Consider the following 15,402-nt stretch of genomic DNA (forward strand, 5'->3'; position numbering starts at 1 on the left):
TGTGCTGGGGCCCGGTGCTTATCCCGGCTCGGCCCCGCAAACGATCCATGTCCCGCAGCACCAATCCTGTCGTCTTCCTGCCATCCAAGCTTACGTGACCGCTCGCTGCTTTTACTGTACTTGGGCTGCATCAGGGCCGGCTTAGGTTCGGCAGATAGTATCGACTCACCTTTACCCCACCATTGCCTCCGAAGGCCGGGCAGAGAGCTGCAACTTGAGGAACGTGGGGCATTTTTTTTTCTTTCTTCGTTTTGTCACTGCTTCGAGTCACACAACCTCTCTGAGTCCGGCCGATCTGTATTTCATCAGTCAGATATTTCAAGCTTCAACAGAACAGATTCGCCATGCCCTCTAGAGCAGACATCACCTACTTTGGTGCAGGCCCGGCCTTGCTGCCTACTGACGTCCTTGAGGACGCTGCCAAGGCCCTGGTCAACTTTGAAGATACTGGTCTAGGCATCGCCGAGCACTCGCACCGCTCGGCCATTGCTACCACCATCATCAATGAGGCTAAGGCCGATCTGGCCTCCTACCTTGACATTCCCGACGACTATGAGGTCCTCTTCATGCAGGGCGGTGGCTCGGGAGAGTTCTCTGCTACGGCGTATAACCTTGTCGGCAACTGGGTTGCTCGCAAGCGTAACGAGATTGGGTCGGATGATGACAGCGCAGTCCCGGAGCTCAAGGCGGCCGTGAAGAACCTCAAGATCGACTACATCGTCACTGGTGGCTGGTCGCAAAAGGCAGCGGCGGAAGCTGAGCGGCTCTTTGGCTCCGAGCACGTCAACATCGTGGCGGACAGCCGCAAGACAAATGGCGGCAAGTTTGGAACGATCCCGGATGAGAGTACCTGGAACCTGTCTCAGGACGCTGCCATGGTCTACTACTGCGACAATGAGACCGTCGATGGCGTCGAGTTCCCCGGGTTTCCCAAATCCCTCGAGCCGGGACCCAATGGGCCAATTGTTGTTGCCGACATGAGCTCCAACATCCTTTCAAGGAAGATTCCGGTTCGCAACTTCTCGGCCATCTTCTTCGGTGCCCAAAAGAACCTTGGATCGACCGGTGTGACTGTCGTCATCATCAAGAAGAGCCTCCTGCCGCAGCCTTCCGCGGCCTTGATGAGACAACTGGGTCTGCCGATTCCGCCTCGTATCCTCGAGTATGCGGCTATTGCCAAGAGCAACAGTCTCTACAACACACTCAGCATCTTTGAGTAGGTACGCACTTACACAAGGCAATCTTGCCAGTTGAAATTAATCAAGTTCTCTACAGCGTGTACATCGCGGGCCGGGTTCTGAAGAGGCTGCTGCAACAACACCCTGACAAGGTCCAAGGTCAGCAGGCCATATCTGAACGGAAGGCTCAACTCATCTATAAGGCCCTCGAGGCCCACCCTGAAACCTACAGGATCGTGCCGGACAAGACGGTGCGGTCCCGTATGAACATCTGCTTCAGGATCAAGGATGGCGATGCCGCCGAGGAAGCCTTCTTGAAGGCGGCTGCCGCCCAGGGGCTGACCGGGTTGAAGGGCCACCGTGACGTGGGAGGAATCCGGGCGAGCAACTACAACTCAGTTCCTCTCGAGGGTGCGGAGAAGCTTGCCAAGTTCATCGAGACTTTCGCGTCGCGGTAGGGGGTGTCGATAAGAGAGAGGCCATCTTAGCTAACGAGTCGGGGTATGGTGACCAAAAACGATGTTGTAGCACGAGTAGAGGCTATCATGGTGGCTGCTCAGGAGTAGCTAAAAGAGAATCATTGGCGCTTTACTCGTCAAGTTTACGCAGGGTTAAACGCTGGTAGGTAGATATACGTTACCGTCAGTGATCGGTTTAGCTCTCGGTCACAATCGTTGATCACTGTCTGTTTCTCGCCTGTTTCTGCCCCAAGGGTTTCGGCTCATAAAAGAGCTATACTCCGTTCCGCCTGGTCGGTCAGATGCTCTGTAGCTGTAGTTGGTGTGACATGCCATGTACACTATTCTCTCGGCCGGGCTGGCCCGGGCTAAGGCGGCGACTGCTCGCTCAGGTTGGGAAGAAGAAATGGGAATCCCTGGAGACACTATTCAGATTGGAGCCCTGCCATCCAATGGCCGCGTCGAGTCCCCGTGCGTAATGGACCCATGGTTGAAGCTCGCACCACCAACACCCATGCACACACCATACCTGTAGAACAGGATATAGGGAAGACGAGAGACAGAGAGAGAGAGGTAGGCCAGATAGTGTGTCGACCCGTGAATCGGGCTCAGCCTTCACGCAAGAGAGAAATGGGGGAAAAGTGGGAAGTGAAATTGGAAAGAAGAACAAGGAACGGCCTCCCGTGCCTAGTAACGTCTGTAGATCAAGACTCCGCTGCTAGACGATGGTGAGTGGTGACTCTCTGGTCTTTGGTGACCGCTGAAAACCAGTCAGTCTGGCCCTGCCGTTTTCCCGGCATCCATGGAGACAAGCTTTTTGTTCCCCTGCTCTCTTGGCGCCGTTCTTATGACATAACGCGACCTCCGATCCCACCTCACCAGTACGGATCGCGACTTGCCAATGGCCTAAACTCTGGCCCGCCACCGGTGAGACGAGAGCCTGGCGCCGAGGTACCAGCCTCCGTATCTGTACCTGCCCCAGCCAGTTGCCCTGGACAGTTGTGGTGGAAGAGGGTGGGTGTGCTGTAGGTAAGTAGGTATCTGTATGTAGGGATGTGAGAGTGTCCGTGGAAGGTCCGACATTTTGACCAGCTATTTACATTGCTTCCGCCCGCCCAGATCAGTCTACCGGCCCGTCCTCTTCTCCTCTCCTTTCCTCATCTCCTTCAATCTCTCCCTCGAGTCTTTCGACAATCAATCAATCATTTCAACTTGCTCACACCTGCCTCATTTCCACTCTGTTCCTCCATAACGGTCAATTCACTCCTCGCCCAAACTCAGGCCTTTACAGCGATCGTACCGGGCCCTTTCCCCACCGCGCACTCACTCTGTCTGTCCCTGCCACTTGGACACTGAACCTTCGGCCCCGACTGATCAAAGGTAATTGACTTTCCCCTCTCGACGTCCCAATTCCTTTGCGGCAGTGTTCCTGGCCCCCTCAATTTGTGTCCGTCGCATGTTCTCGAGCTTCGCGTTCAGCAACCCAACCTGTCTAAGCTGCACGATGGAATGGTCAGGGAAAGCAGCCGAGGTGTTTCCCCCCTGCGACAGAGCGCGAAGGCCGGATACCCCGGCGATGACGATGGGCATACTGAGCTCCCAGGGCCGGCTTCCCAAAGGTCCCAAAGGCGAAGAGCTGGCGTCTCCATAAAATGCCTCAAATGGACAAGCTTGCACGCCCTTATCCACCTCGTTTGCTCGACCCCGGCGACTCTGGCCGCTTTTGGGGCGGCACGCTACGGAAACGCTCCGGCTCATCGCAAACAGTCGTCGCCACGGCCTCGTTCATACATAACTAACTTGCCCGTCATTGTTTCTTCATTCAATCGCTTTTCCCCCTCTCATCGTTACTCACCCGCTGACAAATTTCTCTTTTTTTTTTCTGCAGCCGACTCTCCTCCACTCATCTTACCGTTCAAAATGCCCGCCATCAACTCCATTGTCGCCCGCGACGCTGTCCACCAGCTCGCCAAGCGCCAGAACTGGGCTGCCCAGGAGGCCGGTGTAGTCGTCGTCTTCTGCATCGTCTTCCTCGTTGCCGTGGGCGTTACCGGTCTGTTGGTCTCCCGCTGCCTCTCGCGCCGCAAGGCCAAGCGTCAAGCCGCCGCCGCCCAGGCATAAACGCGACACCTACTTCTCCTGAGAATGAAGAAGGATATGGACGAAAGTAATGAATGGCTTCAAACTGGGCGCGCTTTGAAGTCGGGATGAACGACCTTCCGCCCACTTACACACACACACACACACACACACACACTCGAGTTGGGTCACGGGCTGGCACATGCGGAGGAGCCAGCTCTGGTTTGTTGACATGACTTCATGTTTACACTGTCACGGATCACCTACCACTCGATCTCGGTTTTCGATTCTCGACCCAGGGCAACGTCTGCGGGATTGGAGTCTCACACGAGACATGGTTACGAAGGAGACGTCCGGGGTGTACATACATACCGGCATCACGACCAGCCGGATAATGCGTGGGAGCGGCCACCTGTCAATCGCGACGCCGCAAACACATTCTACATCAAGTACTTAATGATACCTATTTCAAGTTGCGCAAAAAAAAAAAAAACCTACGGTTGCTGATGCATTCTGCTGCTAGCGCTTCACCTTGTGATGGTCGCTTTGTTTACCTTACTTTTGACTTTTTCCCCCTTAGCAACCCAGGCATTCCTAGACCTGAACCACACTTAAATGCAAGACCATGAGTGGCTCTTTATTTTTTTCTTCTTTTTCTTACCTATGCAAAAGTGGTTCGTTTGTTTGTTTTGCCAGCGCTAGTCGCTTTCAGACTCGGACTGGCACTAACACGGCATGCCCCCTTCCGTCTGTGCGCAGTGCTTTTGGCAGGTCGCGACGAAACAAAGCTGCTTCGCAAACCGAGGGTTTTTTTTTTTTTTGCTGTTGTTGCTGTTGTGATTGTTTTCATGCCTTACATTTCTACTTTTCCAAGTCAATCTTTGGCTAAGTCGGGAGCCGGAGTCCGGAAAAACACGCCTCTTGGATCAAACCCCCCTCCCCTCCCCGCCCTACCGAGGGAAGGCCGCCCGACCAGACCCGGCAGCCGACGAGACCCACGACCGCGCCGTGCGCGCGAGCCTCGAGGCTGCCCCCACCACCGGTTCCGCAGGGAGAAAGCCGGGCGGCACAACTGTGGCCCGCCCGTATCTTCCACGCGTCGAGATTTCCGGTCTCAGATAGGCTATGGCTTGCTCAAAAGAAGGGGGGGTGGGTGGATTGGATCTCGTTGATGTTTAGTCACGACGTGACCCAGGCTGTTCGACACATCCCGGGCCTGAAGAGCAGAACATGGTCGGTACGTTGGAACACATTCTCTTGACCCATCGTGGCAGAGGTTCCTGCCTACAATAGGCAGTATAGAAATACAGCAAATCTGGTCGCGTCCCAGAAACGGTCCACTCGCTTGTTTGATGCGCCGCCGGGGATAATAACAACTAACAAAAGTCGGTCTCGCGCAGTCTATCGTAGCACTCGATATCACGCGCATTTGAGTTTACCTCGGGACGTTCCTCGGTCCTTCACAGAGCCCTCTGTAGCAACGACCAACAACTAACGCCAATGCAATAAAGCCCCCGATACAATTAACATCCCATCCCCCATCTCTCAGACGGCGCTGCCCGCCGTTTGAGGTTCCCGTACCCACTCATATGAAGTCACCGGCGATCAACAGTGGCAGCGCTACCAGCAAGAACAGCGCGGCGAGCAACGCCGGGATGACGGGCGGCACAGACTCGGAGGCCGTCTCGAGAAACTGCAGGATGTCGGCGAGCGGGACGAGGATGACGCGGCGCAGCAGGGCGAAAGGTCCGCGGCCGGGGCGGCAGCATCGGCAGCGAGTCCAGACGCTGTGGCGGTAGGTGACGTCGTCGTGCTTGGGTGCCTCGAGGGCGGCGCGGACATCAGCGCTCAGGTCGGGCAGGGAGCGCGACGGGGGTCGTTGGTCTTGTGGATGTTAGTGGTGTCTTTTCGAAGAAAATCGTCGAGAGAATGGCTCGGGCAAGAGAGTAGAGATGGGAGAAAGAGAAAAAAGATGATGAGCGAGCGGTGCATGATTGCGGAGGGGTAAGGTGATGGGGAGGTTATGACATGTGAGTGAGTTGAGTGGGCATGGGCGAGGGCGGAGGGGATGAGTGGATGGATCATGGCGGCAATGGGGAGGATGTGATGGGGATGAGAGGATTAGGAAAGTGGGTAGAGGTCGGCGCCGGAGACTCACCGAGGGGTGTCCGGGGCGGCAGCGGTGACCGGGCGCCGGAGAGAGGTGTCCGGCTGCCGTCGGGAGGGATTTCCTGCGTCCGGCCCTTGGTTCTGGCATAATAAGCTGTTTGACGGGTAAGCATACGATCTCTTGTGACTGCCGCACATGTGGAACGGGGTTAAATGGAAACCGTGAGGTAGTGAGTATTGTTCGGATGAGCGGTGGCGGTGGAGGGGCCGGACATACGCATATTTACTCTCGTATCGTGGTGATCTCTCACTCTCACTCTCACTCTCACTTGCTCTGGCCGTCTCTCTCACGCACGCTCAAAATGCCAATGTCGTATTTCCGTTCCGGGATTTCCGTGGTGACCTCTCACTCTCGCTTGTTTCGGCCGTCGGCTTTGAGGGGGGGGTTCAATCGTGAGGGCCGGGGCGTGAGGGCCGGGACGTGAGTGTCGGGTCCAAAGTGAAGAGTATTTGCATTCCTCAATGAAGTGACAGAAGGAAAGAATACCAAGCGGGGACGGTAGAATGCGAAATCGTTTCGGTTCTCGAGGGGTCCCTACCGTCTTTGTCTTCTGTCCTGTGTGGAAAGACGGCCTTCTTGCGAGGAGCGTTACAGTCGTCGGCGGCGACGGCGGCGGCAGCGGTAGCGCCAGTGGGGGCAGCCGATGAGTTTAGTAAAGACCGGAAGACGGGCCACACCCTCGTGATGGAATGCTCGCGGGCTGTATGGAGCGGGATGGGATGCCAATGTAGTTGCTGAGGATGCCAAGACTGACGTCGAAGGTCTGGGTGTTGGTTGGATTGATGGAGGGGGGGAGGACAGTGACGGAGCAGCGGGTGGGAACTTCAGGCGATGCGGATGCGGATGAGGATGCGGATGCGGGATGCAAGATGCAAGATACAGAAAGAACGGGCGAAGGGGGGCGATGCAGCAGATCTACCAGAGGGATGGGAGGAAATTACTGTGGATTAAGGATAGGAAGCGAGGTTGACGAGATGGGGAAGCTGAGGTAGAAGCAAAGACAGAGGCAGTGGCAGTGGCAGCGAGAAAGAGGCGTGAGAGAGAGGCTTGGTTGATGCCAAGAAACCAAAACACAGAGGGAACGTGACTGGGCCTGGGCCGATCCGCACAGATGCCGCTGCAAGCGTCAGGGAACCTTGGCTGAGTTGTGGTGTCCTTCGCCAACGCCTGCCGTCTGTGCCAGTCGTCTCGCTAGGTACCTAGGTATGCAGCGGGATTATAAGCCACAGTGCAGAGTACTCTGTGCAGAGCAGTTGGTTGACCGCCCCTATTCGTGTAAGACAGGGGCGAGTGAGTGAGGCTAAGGGCGACCGATGGTTTACGCTGCGGATGACCAAGAAACCAAGAAACCGAGTGGGTGGTGAGGTGAATGAATGGCAAGGCAGTTCAAGCAGTTTAGACGGTGGAATCGTGCCAGTTGGCCACATGGCTCAATCTGCCGGTCATGGTATGAACGCTAATTATCTATATGTACAATCGGTCCAACATGTCAAAAAAGACAGAGACGTCTCACGCGGCAGGCATTATAAGGTTTGAGGGACCACCTTGCACAGCCTCCTTTTCTCGAACACGCTGAACGCCGGGAACCACCTTGTTCAAGCCCACTGTGAGCGAGCGAATATCACCGGTCATTTCTCCTCCTCCTTTTTCCCTTTTCTTCTTATTACGGAGTAGGGAATCTTTTTTATTGTAACTCTATCGTTTCCCCTTTCGTCTTGCTGTAGCCAATGTTCTGGCTTCATCTCATGTGAGGACCGGGATGGAGGAGGCAAATAAATCAATCAATAGAGGGTGAGCACAGGCCTAGTCGCAGCACTCAAACGCCAAGACGACGGAAGAAGGAAAAAAAAAAAAGAAGAGAAGAAATTGGCGTGACGGTGATGAGTTGCTTGGATTGGAATTCCCATCTAACCTACAGACGGATTTTGCCTGCTTCTCTGTCTTCGGAAATGTATTGGCCCAAAGGCAAATGATGGTGGATGTTGGTTGTATATATATATATATATATATACTTACATACATATGCTTGGATCCAGCCATCTGGGCTCCTTGACATCATTTGTAACTCTAGACATGCGTCCGTCCCAGCCTGCCTGCCTGCCTTCTTGTGTCTACCATACCAATACCCCTTTTTTCATGATAAAACACATCTTGTCAATGCCTTCCAAACTTGCCCGTCGTCGACAACCCCTCAGACCTCGAGCCACCCAACCAGGCCAGCCCGCCCCTAGATGACATGAGCCAAGAAAACCCAGAAAACCCAATATATCCGTAGTGTACACACTTCCTCCACATCCACACCCATCGCCAGTCTACAGCCACGAAGTACTCGTGCTCAGCCTCTGGTAGCTGCTCCGCTGCCGCCCGTGGTACGCAGTGTCCGCCGACAACAGGTCCTGCCCGGCATACTTGCCCCGCCACGGCCGGTCGCTCGCCTCTTCGAAGAAGTAGTGGTTCGCGCCGCTCGCGTACGCCACACGCCACGGAACCACGAGGTCGCGCTTCACCGGGCCCCCGCCGCAGCTGCCCTTGAGCTGCTCGCTGGGCGGCGAGTTGACCGCCAGCGCGAACAGGTTCTGCGGCTCCGTGAAGTCCGTCACCAGCCCGGACCGCCCGAGGAAGTATGCCAGGCAGACCACGTTGATGCCCACCACCACCACGAGCACAACGTAGAACGCCTTTTGCCACTCCGCCACGTGGCCCGACGTGTACTCCTGCGTCCGGATCGACGCCTCGAACCGGTCCAGGCTGCCCGGCGCCCCGAGCTGCGTCTTGTCGTGCCGCCAGTAGTGCTCGAACGGCGTGCCGTGGCCGCCGATGATGATGGTCGACGACGCGTACACGGCGAGCGCCTCGGCAATGGACGGGAGCAGGGGGTCCAGCCGCGGCTCCTTGAGCACGAACTGCGTAAGGATGCGCGCGTTGGACGCGTTGTTGTTTTGCGCCCCGCCGTTAATATCCATTGACAGGCGCCACTGGTCTGCGATGTTCTGAGACCGATGTGAGTGAATATCCATGTGCGCGCGCGTATGTGTGTGTGTTTGTGTGTGTGTGCCAAGCGCGCGCAAGCAAGGTAGAGAGAGAGAGAGAGAGAGAGAGACCTACCTTCCAATCAACCACGGGCACAGAGAACGTGACTTCTGGGTGGACGTGGTTGTAGCTGTCCTCGTCCTCGGGATCCTCGCAGTGCGCTTGCATGTGCGCTCCCGTCGTGCCCGAGATGTTGAAGTGCGTCGAGCAGAGAGGGGATACCCACGAACGCATCTCGCAGAGCGTGTAGTCCGCGACCGACGCCGATTTCGTCAGGATGTAAATGGCATCGTTCAGGGTGGTGGTGTTGGTCACCATGTTGAAGTCGGCCGGGTACTGAGAGTGAGAGAGAGAAAGGCAAAATGTTAGCCCTCGCGTCATCATTCGCTTTTCTCTACCCCTGAGATGGCACTCACAAGCTGGAACACGGGCGGTCGTCGGTTGTATTGCTCTCCCCAACGGAAGATGTCGTCCACCGACGTCCGATTCAGCCACTCCGTCTCCGACGGCCCAGGCACATAATGCTCCCAGTCCAGGGGGCCGATTCTCTGTCCCGGGACCAACGTATCATTGGAGTTGACCTGGCCCAGGGGCCACTCCGTATAGACCAGAGGCGCAAGCTCGTCCGGCGCCATGTTGACGCACATGACGTTCAGAGCGGGCGACACGACGCTCGCCTTGATGGCGTACTCCCCCACGCCCGACAGGTCGTTCGGCTGCAGGATCTTGTTGACCGGGTTCGTCGCCGCGTCGTACACGCTCGGGTGCGGCATTGCGAGCGTCACGTTGTTGACGACCCTGCCGTGTTCCTCATAATTCTTGGTCGCATTGCTGAAATTGACCTCGATCCACGCCGACGTCAGCGTCGTGTTGTCGTACAGCAGCGCCGTTCCCACGGGGCGTTGCGAGATGTCCACCGTGGCGCTTGTGCCGTTCTTGTTGATGGCGTCCCAGTCGCCCAAGAAGGACATCAGGTTTCGGTAAGCTGGAAAGACTGTCAGCACTTTACTCTCTTTCCCAAGACGCAATCCACGAGGCGGCTTACACTGTCCCGCGTACAGCACTTCGAGACACGCACGTCCGGCAGTATCGACACCGGCAGGGTCGCTGTCTCGCAGTGGTGTCTGACACCTTTCACGAGCAAAGGGCGGGTTCGCATAGGAGGCCAAAACGTAACCGCTCAGCGTTTTGCTCTCCCACCCACCGTACTTAAGCTTGGGAGTGACCATGGCATCGGACGCGGTTGTATAGAGCGTCGAGGCCACTGTCGCGATGAGAGAAACGACCCCGAGCAGCGTCATTCCGGCATACGGCAGCGTCTCCGAGTGCGTGATCAGGAACCCCGGTTGCTTCATATGTCGAGTCAGCCCGTGTCAACGCCGCAAGAGACCACGCTTGAACTCACAATGACCCAGTTCCTCATGGTCATCTCGGCCAGGGTCATGCCTTTGGACTTCCTTACGAAGGCGCGCCGCGTCAGAACCTGGCCGATGAAGGTCACAAAGACAGTCACAAACGATATCTCAATCGTTTTGGCGAACATGGCGCACACCAGGGACGCCGTCGAGGGAAGGATTCCGCCACTTGACGAGATCTGCGGGCCCCATCGTGGCTGCACGACGGCCACGATGAACCAAAGGCAGCTGAGACCTGTCGAGTAAACCGACAGAGCCAAGATCGACACAGACAGCCAGTTATGCTTCTTTCTGTGGACGTCCTTTCGCGAATCACAATATGTTGGCGGTCGGCCTGGGCTCTCTGTTAAAATTTCATGACTGCGACCAAGTGGCGCTGTATGAGGACTTACTGAATCTCTTGTATAGCATGTCATCATCATCCTTCTGGTCAGGCCCTACAGCAAGGTTTCCATTCCGCCTAAGTGGACTTTTCCCACTGACCGGCCCTGCTATACTGCCTTGGTGTAGGCTGTCATCCTTTCTCGGCGTCGCGCGCCCTAGGTCTCCCATTTCTTCAGCATCATTGTGCCATGAAGCGGAGGACTTTGGGGGGTCGTCCCAAGCCATTGGGTGCTTGGTTTCAGGCGATACCGGTATCGCCACAGCTGGAGACGACGGCGCTGACTCAAGCGGCGATACGAGGTCGTGACCTTGGTTCGGCAGCCACGGAGTTGTTCCGTCTTTCGAGTCGCTCGATGGTGATGTATGGTCAGACTTTGGTGTACTAAAGAGACCGCGGTTGGAACGAGGGATTGCGGGACAACTGCTCTTAGCGTCGATGAAAACGCGTTTCGAGGACATTCGGTTCATGATACTACTCAACGAGACTCCGAGAGCGTCCTTTTGAGAAGCGCCCGACATCTCAACCTGGTGCGTTCGATTATGCCCAGCGCCACTCAATGTTGAAAGGTCGATGATGGCGCCGTATGGTATTGGCTCGCAGCCATGTCGCCGGGAGTGGAAGGACGAAAGAAAGATATTAGAGGGCCGAGACTTGTCGGCAGTTGTTTGTCGTTTGAGTAGATGAGATTCTTCCACCCCCTCGGAGACTGGGGCAAGGGGGGGAGAGAATGGGGTCATGATAGCCTTCTTTCTACCCCGGTGTGTGGGATCAAGGACGGCGTGGTCAGTGTACTACAGTCTAGTCCCAGATGAGCATGACTGACTGATGATCTAACGAGACACTGTTTGGGGACTGCCAACTTTGCAAGGAGGCTGCAGCGTCTGACACCCGAGGGAAGAATCCTGAATGAAAGTTGATCACCCAGACGATCTGCTGGTTCTCCATTCAGTAGCGATTGTACGTCGGCGGCGCCGGTAGTTAGTTGAGGAATGCTGCTCTGGGAGACTGGAAACCAAGGGAGGAAACTGGTCCTCTTGAAAGCACGCGCGTAGACACTAGCAGGCGTTGGACCCGTAACGGCGTCGCGCATGGCGATACGTATCACAAAATGTGGTACGATAGCAAACAAAGCAGGGGCATGTTCTATATGAAAGCACGAATGGATCGCGGCATCAAGCTTGCGAGCAAGCTGGGCCGTTTCCTGCGATCCGGGTCTGTTTCTTCCGGCAGACGAGATGCAGATCGAAGGGACGGGTCGTTTTTCCTAATCCGCATCGACAAACAATCACATTACACAGGGAGGGCCAGATTTGATACGAGGAGAATGAACTGAGCAAGGGCAGCTGCCACCGCGGGAGGCTTGTGAAACAGAGACCGAAGGTAGGGAGGGAGTGAAGTAAGGAAGAAGACGGTGCTTACAGTCGGTAGCCTAGGGCTAGTGAGTACGGATATACTTTGGTAGATGAAAGGTCCTTGTCAAATGCGGCTTCTACTGGCATCATTGGGGACTGAGGACTTCTTCTCGTCCATCTGAATGGGCAATGGGTTGTTCTACGTTGAATCGAGAATCGACTCGCACCCCCTTCTTCGTTTCTAATCCGGGTACTCTCCAATGACGAACTTCAGTACGAGGGACATTTTCTTCCTCCAGTCGGCATGTATTGAACCAACATACAAGAAAACAACCATTATGCGCATTAACCTGATATCATCCATCAAACACCCATCCAGGACATATGCGCTTGCCTCTGCGCCGATCGCCGCCAGCCTGTTTTTGCCGGTACATCAATTGTTCCACCCACACTTTTAAATCGCGAAGAATCCCAATACTCAAGACTAGGCCGACCAAGTTAAGCTCGCATGAGGCCTGCGCGTCTCGATGCCTGACTGGTTCCCGTCCTCCTTTGCGAGTTCCCACTCGGCTTGTTCAGTGTGTACTTGGCAAAAGCTCGTGCCAACGCCTTCTTGCAGCTGACCTTTTGGCTGCCGACAAAACTCTCAACCGTCACAGCAATGGCCCTGTCGATATCCTCCGCCTTGCAGTATTCCGAGAGCCTCATCTTTGCAAAGGCCTCGCTGATGCGGATGATGGCCTCGAGGTGACGAACCTGGGGTTGAATTAGCATCATTCTATCTCTTTAATACGTCATCTAGGGGCGAGGGACTTACGGTGATGGGGTATGCGCCGGTAGCCAGGGATTCTCTTCTCATATCGGCGAACAGGCGAGCGACCTTGTCCTCGTCCATGTTGTACAACTTCGGACTGACGTGGTCACGCGCGTACAAGATGTACTTCCGGAGGAGTTCCTGCGGAATTTGGCCTTCTTTCCTCTGAGACTCGGCTTGTGTTTCCTGGTTCTCTGACTCGTTCTCCACCTCCATCGAGTCCTCCCCAGGCTGCGATGAAGGGTGGCTGCGGCTGTGCGAGCCAACAATGAAGCGAGCAAGGCGTTCATCCTCTTCAGGCTCAACCGTATCCCGGACTACGCACAGAATGTCGAAGCGAGAAAGAATGGGCTCGGTGAGCTCGACGTTGGCGGAAAAGGGGATGGTCGAGTTATACCGCCCACCAATAGGGTTGGCAGCTGCGATGATACCGCAACGAGCCTGAAGGGTCGTTACAATACCGGCCTTGGAAATAGAGATGGTCTGTTGTTCCATGGCTTCGTGGATAGACGTCCGGTCCTGGTCGTTCATCTTGTCGAACTCATCGATCAGACACGTGCCCTTGTCCGCCAACACCAAGGCACCGCCTTCCAGGGTCCACTCGCTGGTTAGAGGGTCTCGTCGGACACTTGCTGTCAGACCAACTGCACTGGCTCCTTGACCCGTTGCGAAAACGGCTCTATGAGCCGTCTTCTCAACATACTTAAGAACCTGAGACTTGGCAGTACCAGGATCACCGAGAAGCAGAACGTTGATGTCACCGCGAACCTGGTGGGAACCACGTCCTACCTTGGCAACTCCACCAAACAATGACAGAGCCACAGCCGTCTTAATATCCGTGTGGCCGTAGATACTTGGGGCCATGGAGTTGACGATTTTTTCGATGATGCCGGGGTCCCTGGAAAGCTTGCGAATCTCAAGCTCGTCCTCCTCCGTCATACGGAAACCTGCCAGCTGGTCATGGGACTTGATGACATTATTCGCTTCCAAAATGGTGGCGAAAACGGGGAAGCCATTCCTGTTGTTCAGCTGTGCATCGTAGTTGTTTCGGTAAACGCCAGTCACCTCGATTTCTTCACCGGGTTTGGCCTTGTCGATGAGGTCCCAAAGGAGAATAACATCTCTGTGGCGCGGCAAGCGACCGGCGGGAACCGTGCCGGGAGACTCTTGAAGGGTGAGCTTCTGGTAATTGCGGTACACAGTCTTCTCCGAGTTGAGCGTAAAAGGACCCCGAGACTGGCAGGCCTGGCAGTAGGAAATCCTGACTTCGACATTTGACTCTTGTTGGAAAGGGCCAAGAGTGATACCGCACTTGGTGCAGTCGAACTTGACATACTTGAGCTGAGGGAAAACACCCGTCCGCTTCGTCACGACTCCACTGACACGCACCAAGCAGTTGAGGTGTGATTGACGAAGCTGTCTCAGGGTGTAGTGGACGGGGAGGTCGAAAATGCGGACATGGATTTCGGCGTGGATGCGCTCGTAGTCGGGGTAGTGAAGGAGCACAACATCCATGGCAACCTCGTCGAACAACTTGAGCATCTCAGCCGGTGCGTTGGCCAAGAAGTAGGCCAGAATGGCCTTGGATGTGGAGAGATGCTCGTAGGAAACCTCAAGAGACTCGGCGTTGATCTCACCGAGGGTCCGAATGCGGTTGCCATAGACTGAGGAGCCGTGCTCGTCGGTGTACTCTGTCAAGAATGCTTTGAATTCTCTCTTGATGGTTCGTTGCACAAAGGGCTGAGAGACCCACTCCGTCAGACTGGCGGCCTTGACATCCTGGAGGGCCTCTAGAGAAAGTTCTTCATCCATAATATCGGCGTCCATGTCTTCGTCGGGGTCCTCATCGTAGTGGTGGCGGCGACGCCGAGGCTGGGCAGACAGATCAATGTCGCCCTCATCATCTTCGCCGGGGAGGAAAGCGGCAGGAATTCGTTGGCGACGAGCGACCTCTCTGTCTCTGCGGTTGAGCTGGGCTTCGAGCTTCCGTCTCTCGGCGAGGTCCATATCGCCAAATTCGCCCTCGTCATCGATGTCGATGCCTTCGTATCCATCGTCTTCCTTGGCTCTGTAATCTTGCTCGAATCCCTCCCTGAAAAGGTCGACTTCGTCTTCAGCCATCTCGTCCATTTCGTCCAAGTCGTCATCCTGGATTTCGGCCTCGTCCTCGATGTCCTCGTCATCGTCACCGCCGTGCGCCATGAAGGGTGCCGGGGGAGACGAGGGCATGGGGCTTGAAGCCGGGGCAACGGACGAACCATCGTCGCCATTCGCACGACCACGCTTGCGACTCGCCCGAGCGGATGCCCCTCGGTTGGCAGAACTAGGGTTGTTTCTAAGAGGAGAACTGGTTTGATGGTTAACACTAAAGTGGTTTTTTTTCCTCATGCACGCGAATGGAGTGATGCGGGTAGAGGCTGAAAGAAGCAGTATAAGAAGTCTTACCTCATGATAGCGGGTTGAGAAAGAGGCTCTATGCAGTAGATTGATCCTCTTTTTGGATTGCAAAAGTTTGCGACGA

At 55.5% G+C, this 15,402-nt stretch overlaps 5 protein-coding genes across 5 annotated transcripts; 2 read left to right on the forward strand and 3 right to left on the reverse strand.

Moving 5' to 3' along the window:
- Positions 1-344: 344 nt before the first annotated feature.
- Positions 345-1,636, forward strand: CH63R_09384 (Phosphoserine aminotransferase; the record flags this gene model as incomplete). The annotated part of the gene is made up of 2 exons (XM_018304358.1): positions 345-1,216; positions 1,276-1,636. 2 exons carry the CDS (start codon positions 345-347, stop codon positions 1,634-1,636), a joined length of 1,233 nt encoding a protein of 410 aa, XP_018156381.1.
- Positions 1,637-3,556: 1,920 nt separating this feature from the next.
- Positions 3,557-3,757, forward strand: CH63R_09385 (uncharacterized protein; the record flags this gene model as incomplete). Its single annotated transcript, XM_018304359.1, has 1 exon — positions 3,557-3,757. The coding sequence occupies one exon, from the start codon at positions 3,557-3,559 to the stop codon at positions 3,755-3,757; it is 201 nt and encodes a 66-aa protein (XP_018156382.1).
- A 1,543-nt stretch (positions 3,758-5,300) lies between these two features.
- Positions 5,301-6,105, reverse strand: CH63R_09386 (uncharacterized protein; the record flags this gene model as incomplete). Its single annotated transcript, XM_018304360.1, has 3 exons — positions 5,301-5,599; positions 5,874-5,978; positions 6,102-6,105. 3 exons carry the CDS (start codon positions 6,103-6,105, stop codon positions 5,301-5,303), a joined length of 408 nt encoding a protein of 135 aa, XP_018156383.1.
- A 2,092-nt stretch (positions 6,106-8,197) lies between these two features.
- Positions 8,198-10,939, reverse strand: CH63R_09387 (uncharacterized protein; the record flags this gene model as incomplete). Its single annotated transcript, XM_018304361.1, has 6 exons — positions 8,198-8,875; positions 8,991-9,251; positions 9,332-9,900; positions 9,994-10,264; positions 10,321-10,664; positions 10,723-10,939. 6 exons carry the CDS (start codon positions 10,937-10,939, stop codon positions 8,198-8,200), a joined length of 2,340 nt encoding a protein of 779 aa, XP_018156384.1.
- A 1,626-nt stretch (positions 10,940-12,565) lies between these two features.
- CH63R_09388 (DNA helicase) lies at positions 12,566-15,331 on the reverse strand (the record flags this gene model as incomplete). Its single annotated transcript, XM_018304362.1, has 3 exons — positions 12,566-12,823; positions 12,885-15,228; positions 15,327-15,331. 3 exons carry the CDS (start codon positions 15,329-15,331, stop codon positions 12,566-12,568), a joined length of 2,607 nt encoding a protein of 868 aa, XP_018156385.1.
- Between the last annotated feature and the right edge of the window lie 71 nt (positions 15,332-15,402).

This window comes from Colletotrichum higginsianum, chromosome 6, assembly GCF_001672515.1.
Source record: "Colletotrichum higginsianum IMI 349063 chromosome 6, whole genome shotgun sequence".
In the NCBI taxonomy this organism is placed as follows: domain Eukaryota; kingdom Fungi; phylum Ascomycota; class Sordariomycetes; order Glomerellales; family Glomerellaceae; genus Colletotrichum; species Colletotrichum higginsianum.